At 39.2% G+C, this 14955-nt stretch overlaps 1 protein-coding gene across 1 annotated transcript in view; it reads left to right on the top strand.

Annotated features, from left to right (window-relative positions):
• Positions 1-14955, top strand: part of FHIT (fragile histidine triad diadenosine triphosphatase) — a 485898-nt gene that overhangs the window by 317563 nt on the left and 153380 nt on the right. Inside the window, exons 3-4 of the mRNA XM_009905926.2 lie at positions 9897-10042; positions 10910-10939. Coding sequence (XP_009904228.1) covers positions 9897-10042; positions 10910-10939 — 176 coding nt within the window. The remainder of the gene's footprint in view (positions 1-9896; positions 10043-10909; positions 10940-14955) is intronic.

The following is a 14955-nucleotide window of genomic DNA, read 5'->3' as shown; positions in this document are numbered from 1 at the left end:
CCCCCCCAAAGCTCTTACTTTCAAACACTGCGGACAACAGTGTCAATAATTCTTATGGCTTGTACAGAACTTTAATTCCCAACACATTCCGTGGCATCTTTCTACCAGGTTAAAGCTTGTTTCCAATAAAACTTTGTCTGAAATATGGCATCCAATAAATTGCAAGCAAGTAAATTTGTCATAACTGATATTCAGAAATTAATTATTCCCTCATGGCCCCTGAATCACGAGCTAGAATACAACTTCGTAATGATAACATTATTTTTTGAATATGATGGTGCCACAGCTTTAATTAAGCCTCAGTGCTGAAGCATTTCATCACAAGTTGTTTCTTATTCTCAGGTGGAGAGGTTACTTCCCCTGTTTGAAATGAGGCTTTGCAACGACATGTTGCAATTCCAGCCGGGTTCAGTTTGGTAAATTGAATTCAGTGCCCCTTCCTGGTGGTGCAGGTCATTTGAGTGAGACTCATACTTGCTAAGCTGCTTTCCTTGAACATACTAGCTTTGTATGGCAAACACCATTGCTCCAATGTTTAGACCTAAAAACTCAGTGTTGCTCAAAGCTGGTGAGGGGTTTGGAGTGCAAGCCCTATGAGGAAAGGCTGAGGGAGCTGGGGTTGCTTAGCCTGGAGAAGAGGAGGTTCAAGGGGAGACCTTATTGCTCTCTACAACTACCTGAAAGGAGGTTCTAGCCAGGTGGGGGTTGGTCTCTTCTCCCACGCAACCAGCACCAGAACAAGAGGACACAGCTGCACCAGGGAAGGTTTAGACTGGGTGCTAGGAAGAAGTTCTTCGCAGAAAGAGTGATTGGCCATTGGAATGTGCTGCCCGGGGAGGTAGTGGAGTCACCATCACTGGAGGTGTTTAGGAAGAGACTGGATGGGGTGCTTGATGCCATGGTTTAGTTGATTAGATGGTGTCGGATGATAGGTTGGACTTGATGATCTCAAAGGTCTTTTCCATCCTGGTTAATTCTATTCTACTCTATTCTATTCTATTCTATTCTATTCTATTCTATTCTATTCTATTCTATTCTATTCTATTCTATTCCCTACATGTGGATTTCTGCTGTCACCTTCAGGCATGGCTGTTTTTATGAATAGTTTCATTATATATTTGGAAGTAGCATATATCCTCCACAGCAATATAGATATAGTTCTTACCTGAAATTTCCTTACCTGATCTTCTCAGAGCATTATAACAGTTGCAGATGAAGTACTTTAATATTGGGACTTTTGCATTTTCAATCTGGCCGCTGTTTTTTGCTTTTGGGCCTTCCAAGATCAAAAGCTTAATGTGATTGTAGAATGAGATCATAATTCCTGGTACAAATGTAAGTTTAGGTCTGCAATAAATTTCCACAAAAAGAAACACATCAGAAGTATGTTTTTTAGCCACAAACTCTCCCCTGGCTATTCTTACTGTGGTTCCACTTAGGCACCTGCTATTGCCCAAGGCTGCCCCTGAGGTCAGTAGCTAGCAGAAAAGAGTGAATCCTACAGTAAAATACCACTCACTATGAGGAACTGAGCTTTTAGTGACCTACTTGACATACCCTAAAGGCATTTAAAGGCAATATCAAATATATGAAAGGCTTGTTTAAAATGAAAAGTGAACAGTTCTGAATCTCACATTTCCCTGCTGTGGCCTTCTGTCTTGTGGAGTCACTGTACTTTGAGTAGCAGTACTTTGTACTCTGGTGTGCTATCTAGCATGACTTAGCCTATCAGCCAGATTTATATTTAAATTCGATGTGTGGGCTTCTTTTTCTACCAGGAAAAAAAAAATATTGTTCACTTCTCTGATCTATTGTAGAAGAATTATTTTAAGTAACTTCAGTAGGGTGAGACCAGGTAGAGTGAAAAAAGCAACCGAACCCACAAACCCCTGCATAAAAGCTGCTGTGTGGTCTTAAAACATATCATAGTACAAAGAGATCCATGCCAAAGATTTGCACTGATTGCTTATGGGTCCACTGGAACCACTAATTCTCTGTTTCTTTATAAAATCTGGTATTCTGTATCAGTGTAAACATGTACTCAGCTACCTCACAGATTGCATTGGGTTGGAAGGGACCCTCAAAGGTGGTCTTGTCCAACACTCCCTGCAGTAAGCAGAGACACCTCCAACTAGATCAGGTTGCCCGGGGCCACATTGATTTTGGTCTTGAATGTTTGCATCAACTGTTTAGACAATTTTACTTATCTTACTACTTTATTAATGCTAAGATGTAGCATAGCAAGATCAACCAAAAAAAGGGTTATATGTAGTTATAATAGTCTGAAGCAACTTGAATTGTGATTTTATTGCATTTTCATTGGTTATTAATCAACTTCATCATTCACAGGTAAGTTTTCTCCCAATCTAGCGAGTTCTCTTATGCACTATTTTGTGTGTTGTACCAAAGCACCCTTCTAAAATATATTTAAATTCCATTCTGTCTCTAAACCCTACTAAGGAGTGCTCCTCCACTTCTTCCTGTTATGAGATGCTCACTCATAATCCAAATAGTCACTACAGGTTTCCTTCCAAAAGTGAGTCACTCTGTTTTATTGAATTAAGTTTATACTGGGAGGGTGGAGAGAGGAGGTGGGGGGTGGGAGACATTAGTTCTTGCATTTCTATAGTTTTATCTACATCCTAGTTCAGTGAGTTTAGTGGGGACTGAAAGGATGCCTTCACATATTGTCATAATGAAGCAGAATATGGATTGGATTCTCTTTTTAAAGGCTTTTTGAAGCCTTGCCTGTGTAGGTGCGTGCTCTAGTTCAGTTGGTTTTGCTTTGACTCCTCCTATAAGCAGTGTCTGTGGAACTTTTATTGTTTTCTTCACACAGAGAAATTGCTCCTGTAGCCTTCAAAATGTGAAGAATTGTTCAAGGGCAGAAAAAAAGATAAATGACTTGCAGATGTTTTTCAGTTATATTAATTTTATTAGTCATGCATTCTCCCGTGGTTTTTTTCTGAGCTATGGGACTTCTTTCTGTTAGCAATTAATGCTTCTGAACAAAGAAAACTTCTGCTTAGATGCAGTGATGAATTCAATACCCCTACATACACTCCCCAGTTGAGTCAGGGGACAACATTGTGGTGAGTTTTAATACCTGAAGCTTCGTCTGACTGATTCTCTCTGCTTGGGGCACTTGATGCAAATTCATGTAAAACAGAGTGTAAGAAAAGAACAATCCCTCACCCAGCTCCCCACAGAACATTATTTCTGCATTCCCATCAGCTAGCTTATGGATGTGCAGAAGAAGTCTTTCATACAGATGGATGTGATAGTCAGGAATAATCATTTATTGCTGTCTTCTGCAGCTGCTTCTTCTGGCCACTGTATTTCTAGCAGCAACACCACAGTATTGTTTCCCCACCTCAGTGAGTGCTGATGTGGTCACTGAACAGCCTTGCACTCAAGGGACACCATCTCTACATGTATCTCAAATGCTTCTTGCTGTTCAAAAGAGGTGTCCATGGTGCTACAGTCTTTATTAATCTTAAAGTGAGCAAAGCCCTGATCTTCAAGGCAGGAGTTCTTGCTCTGTGAATGATTGAAGTGTTTGATCTGTGAGAGGGAAAGACAAAGACTACTGTGATTTAAGTTAATCACCCAAGCTTATGAAGGGAAAGACAAAGGCTACTGTGATTTAAGTTAATCACCCAAGCTTATGAAATACATGAAGCAATTTTAAGTCTCTATAGGTACTATAGTTTGGGACATCTTTTTTTACTTGAAAAATGGGTTAGTCAAACCCAAAATAGTAATGAAAAGGTCCACTTTAACGAGTTTGCCAAACTTAAATTATTAAGAAAAACTTTAATTAACTAAACCATCTTTTGTGTAAAAGTGGTAGAATAATAAAATTAATATTTCAAGACTTTTAAAAGTTCTGGAAATTGTATCAGCTTCCACACTTCATCTTTGTTTGTTCTTGGGTTAGATGTTTTGCTTCTCATGCTGTTGTGAGAGGAAAGACTTGTTAATAAAAAGTCTTTCTGAAAGTCTCCTGGACAGGAGCAGTATTTCCATCCCCATGTGACCAGGTTACACATTGAAAAGAAATTCTTTTCCTAACAAATGTTTTAGAAAACTGCCAATCTTGGTCAAACCCAGGAGCTTCATCAGGAAGTGATTACCCTTTCACTTTTAGATGTCCTACATTTTTCCTGTGTGTTTTGTTCTTTTAAAGCCTTCCATGTTTAAAACAAAACAAAACCTCACTACTTTCATGTTTTTAATTAGTTTCTCTAAAAGACAAAATGAACGCATGCACAAAACCAAACCCAACCAACCAAAAATAAACCCAAAACCTCAAACAACGAAACAAAACCCCCCAAAACCAAAAAGCTTTATTCCTGTTGTTACAATGTCAGTACCTGAAGACCTTTTATTATTTATTTTTTTCCTTTTGGAAGCTTTGCATTGTCCTGTTTGAAGTTCAAATTCAGAAATAATACACAAGACAAAACGGAAAGTATGTGTGCTGTATAGCAAACTAATGAACTTAACCAGAAAACAACTGTGTTCAGTCACATAGAAAGAAGTTTAACCTCTTTAGGGTTTCTTTATTTCAATTTTCTTTCTGTTTTTTTGACCCCTCCCCAAAGCAATTTTTTCAACCTTTCAGAAGTACAGAACATGTGGACCTTGACAGTTGTGTGTGGAAATTTAGAAAGGGCACTTTGTGGCATTGATCAGAATCCCACTGAAGGGAACACAGAGCCTGGCTTAGACCTTAAATGCAGAAGTGAAGCCATTTAGGCTTCAAAGTAAAATTCAGATAAAGCAAGCAAAAAATGTTTCTGTGCCTTTGAATTTCAATCTCAAGTCAGTGTATTAGTGGAAGGAAAAGAGTGCTTGAAGTGGTCAGCATGCAGATGTTGGCCATGTGTTTTGTTTTTCTTGTGGAATCTGAGCCCTCTCTGACTGCTTAACTTAAATTTGTTATATGGCTAACAAATGCTCACTTTTCAGTACTGACCCATAATCTCCAGGGCTGAAGCCTGGAGAAGAGGAGGTAGCCTGGAGAAGAGGAGGCTCAGGGGTGACCTCATTGCCCTCTACAACTACCTGAAAGGTGGTTGTAGACAGGAAGGGGTTGGTCTCTTCTCCCAGGCAACCAGCACCAGAACAAGGGGACACAGTCTCAAGCTGCACCAGGGGAGGTTTAAACTCGAAGTGAGGAGAAAGTTCTTCACTGAGAGAATCATTTGTCATTGGAATGGGCTGCCCAGGGAGGTGGTGGAGTCACCGTCCCTGGAGGTGTTCAAGAGGGGATTGGATGTGGCACTTGGTGCCATGGTCTAGTCGTGAGGTCTGTGGTGACAAGTTGGACTCATGATCTTTGAGGTCTCTTCCAACCTTAGTTATACTGTGATACTGTGAACATATCCTTAAATACTTAGATGTACATGGGCCATTTGTATTTGGGCTGAGCGCAACTGAACATAGCTTTGATAGTGTCCAGGTGCCCCTAGCAGAGCCAGGTTGCAGTAGGAAATGCCTCTGAATGCCAGTCTCAAAGAGCTCCAGTCCTTGTGATCTAAAAAGTTAATAAATTAGTGAGTTTTACAGACATGTGTGCAACCTTGACTGTCGAGGGCTGAGAGCTGGCACGTGTTTCAGCATCCTTGCTCTGCTGGTGTGTAGAAACTTGTTGAACCATGCCTGCTTGGCCATGAGTCTGAGATCCTCCAAACACGCTACAGTCTTAATAGACCAGCAGACAGAGGCTGTTAATTTGAGTTATGAGGGAGGCTCATGGGCTTTGGTGCATTAAACAACCTGCCCAAGGTTGTTCAGAGTGTGCTCTACTGTGCCCAATATATAAGGACAAGTGATTTTGTCGAAATCATAGGTCATCCTTTGTTTTTAGCTCAGCATGAAGCTGAGCTGTTGCTTTACTGCTACTTCATGTTTATGCACTTCCACTAATATGCCTAGAGTTTTAGACTACTGTCTACTGGTAGTCTTTGGAAAATACTGACATTCCTAATTGTTTAATAAATCTTTAATGAAGCTTTTAGTGTGTGTGAGGGTATGCATATTGATTTGTGTATGTGTATTTTGGTATTAGGAAAAGAGTAAATCTGTTAAGAGGCTCCTGCAAGATCTAGAGAGGAATGTACAATCAGAAATTATAATAAGGTGTAAAGGTTTTCCGCCCCTTAAAATGGAGAAGTTGACATATTAAATGGCACAGATTCTAATGATGTGGAGTGACTCAGAGAATTTGAAAGAAATGACAGCTGTGCAGATCAAAGATTAAAAATAGAAATTTCAGTAGCAGTTTAGAATGAATGAAGGAATCACAAAATTATTAATTATGGTGGGTAGAGAAAGGAAAAATAAAATTCAGACAATCTGCAGGCAGAATGGTGTCTTGAGTCATGCAGCATGTCTGGTAGATACTAGCCTCTTGTCCTGCTTAGCCACTCTGCAAAGGTGAGGGCTGTTGCCCAAACATCAGCATTTTACTGCAATTTCCAATACCCTAGGATGACTCAGGCTTCCCACCTGGCTGACAGATATGGCATGGGGCATATGGAAGGCTCTTGCCCTACTGGAGTGGCAGCTGGATGCCCTGAGGCATCTCAGATGGCATCGGATGCTTGTGTCTAGGGAGTAATTGCACACAGACATAAGTACAGACTCACTTTCCCTTGCGTCTTTCATGCACAGTCACATGAAGCACATCAGTAGTTCATAGCAGTGTTTGCAGCAGGTAACTGCAGAAAGCAATGAACAGTTTATTTCATTCTAAGCTTTGGAAGAATTTTGAGGTGAGCAGAGCATTTATCCAGATTTTAATCTGACTGGGATATAAGGTTAAAAATTATCCAAGTATTAAAACCAGCAGTTAAAAACTATGATTTGAAGTTGCAGGGGATGGTTGTTTTCTCAATGACCTCAAATCCATGCATTCATTTTAACATTTGCCTCTTTATATATTCATAGTTAAATATAACTTGAATGTTGCCCTAATTACATTCTCATGTTAATTTAGCTCTGATTCAGAATTTCTATCATTATTCTTTTAGAATTATTTTGAAATGATGGTAAGTTGAGTAAAGATGCTCCGGCGCGTGATTGTGCCTTTGAATTATTTATCACATTCAAAGACAGAAATATGGTTAAGATCTAGTTTGAGTTGTAAATGAGTCTTGGTAACGTAAGGAGGAAGTGAAAATCCTTTTTACAGAATGACATGGCTTATGGGTGTGTTGTTTGATATTGTGGGAGCACTTCACAGCCCCACATGAACGGAAAGCCTCACAGCTTAGTAACAAAACATCCATTGCACTGACTGGCAAATGCTATCTAAGCAGATAAGACAGATACAGTGTGGAAGAGGGGAGAGGGAGAGGTACAGAGACAACTTGCCAAAATGACAAAGCAGATTAGTGACAGAATTAAGAAGAGAAAACAGATGTCCTGTCTTCGTCATGGCCAGCACTCACTCCGCGCTCTCCCTGTGCTGCATGCTGTGGAAACGAAAACGCTCGTAAGTGGTGTTTAGCCCACGTTTTCCACAATGCATCACGGTGGCAAATCGTACAGTGCTAATAGAAGGTTGTAGAAACCATGATTAATGGAAAAATTCATACTTGTGGCTGTGGCCCTGAGCTAGGTAGAGAACAAACAATTGCTGGTGAGGCGTGTTCAAGTCAGAGGGCGAGAAACTGCTGGGGAAAAATTCTAAAGGAAACTTGTCTTAATGTAAGCAGCAGTTTTGCTAGAGGTAAGTGAGGGGAAATTCTTCATTTATAAATGGTTCATTGACCCATGATAATAAAGCAGTGCTGCAGAAGAAGGATAATTATCTACTTAAGTATCAGATGCCCTCAGGGTAAAAGCTTCCCTTCTCTCCTTTTGAAAAATGAACTCAGATTAAAAGAATGTCCTTTTTCCTGTTTTAGTGTTGACATGGATTTCCTTTATATGAGTAAAATTAATTAGTTTTTCTATTCTTTATTCCTGGTATGGAAATCAGATCTGCTAAGCAAGTTTCCAACTCTTCCCTTGGGCCCTAACTTGAGCCAATAGCATCCTTTATGGAAGCTTGTACAGTGTGCTGGGAAGGCACAAATAAATTACAGGAGTTTTATTATACCCAGTAGCTTGCCAAGAGGTGCAGCATTTTAGAACTAAAAACTCACTAAGCTAGTTTTCCCCCCCCCACCCAGAACTGGTTTATTTCCAAGTACCTGCTTTCTAAATATGTATTTCCCCTTTTTACATTGTAACAGGAGAAGAGAATAGCAGTGGCATAGGTGATGATTTACTAAAAAATAAAAATAAGGGCCAGGTTTTCAAAGCAGATTAACACCAGAAACTGGGGCCAGTCTTCTTCTGTTCTGTTGCAAGCTGGTAGCTGTGGAGCTCACTTGGAAAAAAATCTGCTCCCACTTCAGCAAATATCCATTGCAATCTTCTCTGTCCTCATCTGGACTCTAAAAAATGGTCAAAACCAGCCCCTCCTTCTTTATTTCCAGAAAATGTCTTTTTCTCTCCAATCAGAATTATAAATGTGATTACTGTGATGAACTTGGTGAATGGAAGCATATTGTCTCTCTCTTTATGGAAATAAATCATCTTTCCCATGTATTAATCTTTCTTTATTTCAAACGTCTCATGTGGTTCTTGAAAATCAGGTTGATGTAACCTTTGTGTGAACCTGTTAACTACAGAGCATCTCCTAGTTACCTTTCCTGGAGTAGAGAGAATATTCCTGATACCTGCAGGCTTCAAGACTCAGTAAAAATAAATTAAGTTGACTATAATACAATGGCCTAGAACTTCATTTTCTTTGCTCCTTCGAACGCTTGTTTTAATACTGGAAAAAAGAAGTTGTTAATTTTCGTAGCCTTTGGTCATGAAAGTTCAAATGGTGTTAAAGGTGATTTTGAGGTCTTCATTCTGCAAACACAATACTGTAAGGCAGAAAAAAACAAATAAATACTGTCTGCAGGGAATTGAATTGAGGACCAAATCTTAGGTACTGCTTGTTGGATTTACACATCTGAGGCTCTGCTCAAAATTCTGACCCTATTAATAATGCTACTAAATTGACTTTCAAGGGAGGAATCGTAGCAATTATTAATTTCTGTGAACACAGCAGATCAGATGACTGTGAATAGTGTGTGTGCTTCCATTGTTTGCTTTATAGTTTCATTTCACTGACTCATGAAGCGCAGTCACCAGCGCAGATAGAATAAAATCAAAGCCTATTTACAGTGTTGTGAACAGCATGCTTAAAAGGGAATAGTCTTCATTATCTGAATGTATTTCTAAAAACATATGATATTTATAACAGGGGAGCACTCCTTGTGAATGGTAATTAATCCGATGCAGAAATAAGTTATCTGCTATTATCAGCATCCCGGCAGCTTTTCACCTTTCAGTACCTAAAATTAGAGGTGTGAGATCAAGATTTTCAAAAATCCATACCACATATGTGGAAAGCATTGTAGAACTGCTGTCTCCAACGACACACTCAAACCCTCCATAGATTCCTTTGGCTTTCTCCCATTTGTAATCACCAAAGGAAATGTCTCCGATTCTCAGATGCGTTAAATACAAGCATCTCTCTGTCAAAATGGTAGCTTTGAGTCTGTGAAAAACATGCTGTCCTTTAGATGTCTCTATTAAGATATGGAGCTTAGTTTAGTCATTTTGTCTATATCTGAGGGGGTTTAAGGAAACTTCTGAATGAAGCATCATATGATTCTCTGTATTTAGCCTTGTGCTTTAGTTGCTCTTGCTGAAACCCTCAGAGAGGAAGAACTTAGGCGGTTCAAAGGTGGTCAGGAGCAGGTTACAGACTAAGGATTGAGATGTTTGTCCTTTGGGACTACTCAGACTTGCGTTTGGTGCCTTGACAATACCACCTTCAGATGTCCTTGTTTGCCCTCTGCGGCCAGTGGAGCGTTTCCGTGACTTGCGTCCTGACGAAGTGGCTGATTTATTTCATACGGCGCAAAGAGTTGGCAATGCGGTGGAGAAACACTTCTGCGGCACCTCGCTCACCATTTCCATTCAGGTTTGTAAACCAGTCAACTAAAAAAGGTTTAACAGTTTGCTTTATCAGGCTTTCAGCCTTCCTCCCTAGTCCAATGACGAAAGGACATTCAAACTTCAAGGGGCAATAAATGCAAAATCGTAACAATAAAAAAGGCCTGCAGTAGCTGCATTGCGGCCTGGCAGATTTGGCATTGAAAAAACACATGAGGAGGCAAACCAGCAGAAAAGTGTGGGTCATTAATAACTGCAAAACTTGCAATAAGCCTATGCACATTCCCAGGCACAGTGATTGTTTGTGAGTACTTCAGCAAATAGTCTTCTTTCAAAGAAGTGTTTGCAGGTTTGACCTATGGAAGGCAGCTACGTCTCCCCATTCGGCAGGTAACCCACTGCTCGTGATGGAAACAGGTAATTTCTGCTCACAGCTATTTATATGCAGGCAAAGACATGTAGCCATGTAAATATGTTATCAGTAATGACCTTTCTGTTATTTGTGCAGGGTGTTTTTATAACAAAAAAACCAAAGCTCTGTTTAAAGCAAATCAGGAGACTAAGCCCATTTCACTAGAATGAGAACTTAAGCAAGCATGCTTTGATTAAATTCTCTCTGATTTTATATTCACAAGGATCAGAAATCTATTGCTAGCTATTCAAAAATGTGATCTGAAGGAATGAAAAATAACAACTGTCATTTTTGTGGTCTAAGCAGTTCTTCACTTTGCCATGGTCCGATGGGGAAAAAACTTTGTGTCGAGTGGTCCCCGAGAAAATACACTAAATTATGATACAGTGCAACGGGATGTAAATCATTACTGAGGAAGATGTCTGAATTCCTGTGTGATCCTTGTTAGCTCCTCTAACCAGAGGCTTCTCCCTTTGCCTACAGGATGGCCCCGAAGCTGGACAAACGGTGAAGGTGAGTGCTTATTATGCAGAGTACAAATTAAGAGACAATTATAAGAACTAATAAAAGATCAAAACTAGTCATCTGCAGACCATTGCTGCATCATGATCTCATCCTTGAGATCAAAAAAACCCAAAAATCCCAAGTGTCCCATAGCTGTAAATACTTTTTTATTGAAACTGCACACAATGTTTACAGCTTTTCTTTCTGGATAAAAATTTTCAATCATGAAAATGTCTTTTCTGAGCTGCTGGGTGTATTTATGCAAGGAAAGCCTTAGAAAAGAGGCATCTGTTTAAGGTTTTTGTTTGTTTTAGGAAGAAAATATTGCCCTTCCATTCAGAGTCTCTTTGTTTGTCTTTTTATTGCCTAATGAGTTGTAGCTAATTATAGGAACAGTTAAACTGAACCACATTAGGAAAATATACCTTTTGTCTATGCTTTCTCTCTACATATTCCTATCACATTCTTGTTACTGAAGTTCAAATGTAATGGAGCCAGTGAAGCTTAAAAACAGATTTTAAGTGTACTTCTGGAAAAAAAAAAGGGGGGGGAAAAAAAGAAAAGAAAAAAAAATGGGGGGTGGAGGGGAAGAGAGGATTTATGATTATACTCTCCACTTGAGTAATAACAGAGATAACATCCAAGATGGCTCTCCAGCCATGTTTCACTGCCTCATAATGCAAATGCAAATGCATGTGTAGTTAGATTATATGCCTGAACATTAGATAAAGGCTATTTTTTACATTTGGAATCAAAGGAAAGTCAAACATGGCTCTGGGTTAGCACATTGTAAAATCAAATTAGATGTCTCAAAGAAGCTGTTTGGCTTGATTAAGATAACTGCAACAACCAAATGATGGCGTATAGAAACGTTTTACTTCTTTCCAATTTGCTGTCTTGACCTTATTTTTCTTACTCCTTTTTGTTGCCTGCTTTGAATACTTAACTGAGAGATAATATGGAGAGATAAAGAGAAATCTGAAAATCCCCAAGCTTTGAAAAGCTGAGGAGTGATGAGGAAACGTAAAACAATTTAACTCAGTACTGCAACAAAACAGATTCCTTGCCTTGTGGCTTAGAGTGCCCTGGGTGGGTTTCACTGGGACTGCCTGTTGACAGGTGAAGGTCTACAGTTTAAATACTTCTCTGAAGTAAATTTTATCATTAAGACTAGCATGTTTTAACAGGAAGATCATAGGGTTTCTTTTAATATCTTGGGGGGAAAGTGGTGTGTTTTTTTTCCTATGTAAAGAAAGGGTTTGTACGAATTGTTCTAGTAAGAGAAAATTTGCTGATAGGAATGAGAAAACTAGACATAAAAATTCCCATCTGTGATTGTGAACAGTTAGAAATTATTAGGTAGACCTTAAAATGCCAAGAAATTCTATATCATTTTGTATTTGTATTGGAGTTGAAGAGTATTAAATGATAATGTGTCCAATGCATTGCAAAATTGTAGCCACCCTTCATGCTTCCTTCTCACATTTTTAATAAGCAATGAGATGAAAATGACCCTCTCTTACAGCTGTGAACCCCTGGACTCTAATAAAGAGTGTGTATTCATAAATCAGAGGTTAGCAGTTTGCATTTCTCTATTTTTCTGCATCATTGGGCAACACTGTAATTTATCATCATCACTTTGGGATGTTTATCATCCACAAATGCCAACAACTATTTTCTTCAGAGAAGTTAGAGCTTTCAAAACTTGAATTGGGGGAGGTGGGGGGGGGGCTAATCACTATGATCAAGATCTGTAAAGTGAGCAGTACAGCGGATACATTAATAGCTGGCTCCACTTAAACTGTTTTGAATCAGAAAGTTTGACAAAATAACCTGTGATCTACAAATAATTTACGAAACTTAAATCCAAAGTGTCAATGTGTTTCTGTGTGTGTGTTCTTCATGTACCAGAATGCACAATAATCCTCTAGTATTCCTCTAGGGGAACTTAGAATTAAAATTTCTGGAACAAACTAAAACATTAGAAAAACATTCTAGTAGTAAGAATAACAAAGCATCACAGTAAATATCCAAGGGAGTTTGTGGATACTGTGTTTCAACAGGGTAGGCAAGCTATCCAGGAGCTAATTAGGTGTGGCTGATCTTGCTTTGAACAGGTTCACATGGCAGATGGCTTCAAGAGTCCTTCCATTTATGTTTTATATAATTCTGTATACCTGCATAAGTACAGGCTGTGGTGTATACTATGTAGGAAAAGAATCAGGAATGTAGGAAGCAGAGGAAGACTACTAGTTCTTAAATTGGGCAATGCAAAGCTTTACTGGAAAATGGGATGAACTATCAGCATAGCTGAAGACAAAAACTGAGATTTTTTTTCCAGAAACAGCTTAGGAAGTTCTCTTTATTTGTCAGCAAGCAGGAATGGTAATCCATGTCCAAGAAAAATCATGGACTTCAGTTTTAGTGTGAGTCTCAGGTCATTCTTTGCTATGGAGATGAAGACAATGATATGTGCAATGCATGCACCAAGTGTAAAGAAGATTGCCCTTTCTGTATGATTAGTGATAAGAGTGGCTGTGAATGTTATGTGTTCATTATGCTGGTGTGTGCAGGTTTCAGTCAGATGCACCACACTGCAATGTCAGGATACTTTAGTGGTGCCCCATGGACTAAAACCTGGGTAGTTACCTAACAGGGAGCTGTTTATAATATAACAAGTAACTCTGCTATTGATGTACTCTGATTTGTGTCTTCCTTTGAATCTAAGCCAGCAGAGCCTGCAGGACAGTGTTCTAGGGAAGGTTATGGTCCTTTCAAATACTCCCACTACTGCAGTCTCTGTGTTTGCCTTGCATGGGTATCAATACCTGACCCTCAGCTTACCAATACTTTGGAATTGTAGATGAGTCTTTTCTAACCCTTTAGCAGCTGGAAGTTTGCCAAGGAATTCTGACCCATATCCCAGGTCTCAGACAATAAAATAATATGATATATTGCTTCATAATATTTATTATAGCTGTCCACAGATTGTGCCTTTTCCAGTCCTGTCACCTATTTATGAGAGAGACAAATGTCCCTCTCCAAAGGTCATCACAGCCTTGCACACTTTTGTGTTTTTTATCATGAAATGTTCTTGCATCAGCTCACCTGAGCATCTCTGAGCAGCGTATCAGCAAGCATAATCATCTTCCAGCATTAAAGACATTTTGAATGCTTATTTTTTTTTCTTGCTTGAGAAAATAAGGGAAGTGTGTTTAGGTCCTCTCTTAATGAATATTTATCTCTGGAATTCTGAGCTCTGTTTTTCTTGGAGAACACAAACGTCACAATGTCCTTTTGCCAGGAATGGAGGATGAGTTTCACACGGGTTCTGTTTGAGAATGCCTTAAATATCCAGGCAATTTCATGGATGGGGGAAATCAGCTCTGCATCTTAATGCAGGACTCTTACTGCTATGTCAAGTGAGTGACGTTTTAAGATTTCCCCAGTATATTTTATAGCCTTTTTTTAACATCAAGACAGCAAATGCTCTAGCTGCCTTGGTGGATGTATAGCATAATGTAAAATAAACTCTCAGGTTTACCTCTTATGTGAGATTCAATCACAAGAAACTCCATGTACTCTGTACTCTTTAAAGGCTAAACAAATCAAGCTGGCAGGAACATGATGCAACTAATTTATCTGTAGAGACAAGATAATATTGCACAGCAAGTGTCCATTGCACAAACACATATGAATACATGCTCTGTTCTGCAGCAGTGTTAAAGTCTCCAGCAGTTCAGCACCTCCACTGTTATCCATGAGTAAGTGTCTGCCAATTACAGGTTCACCTAAATAAATGAGAAATTGTGGCTGATGGTGGCAGTGTGGGTATATGTGTCGAAGTTTATTTCACACGTTCCACTAATTATTTTACACTGAAGAAGGTTGTCTTACAATTATATTTTTGATGTGTGTGTTGTGTTTTTCTTTCCCAGATGGTTTTTAAATGCTGTGTTAAACCAATCCACCTGGCTTGCATTCTTTAGAAGTCTTAACCTGAACTGTGGAGTCTGAGGTTTAAG

The sequence above is a fragment of the Dryobates pubescens genome, chromosome 1, assembly GCF_014839835.1.
Source record: "Dryobates pubescens isolate bDryPub1 chromosome 1, bDryPub1.pri, whole genome shotgun sequence".
NCBI lineage: Eukaryota > Metazoa > Chordata > Aves > Piciformes > Picidae > Dryobates > Dryobates pubescens.
The sequence above is the reverse complement of the archived record's forward strand: the minus strand, read 5'-3'. Positions and strand labels throughout refer to the sequence as shown.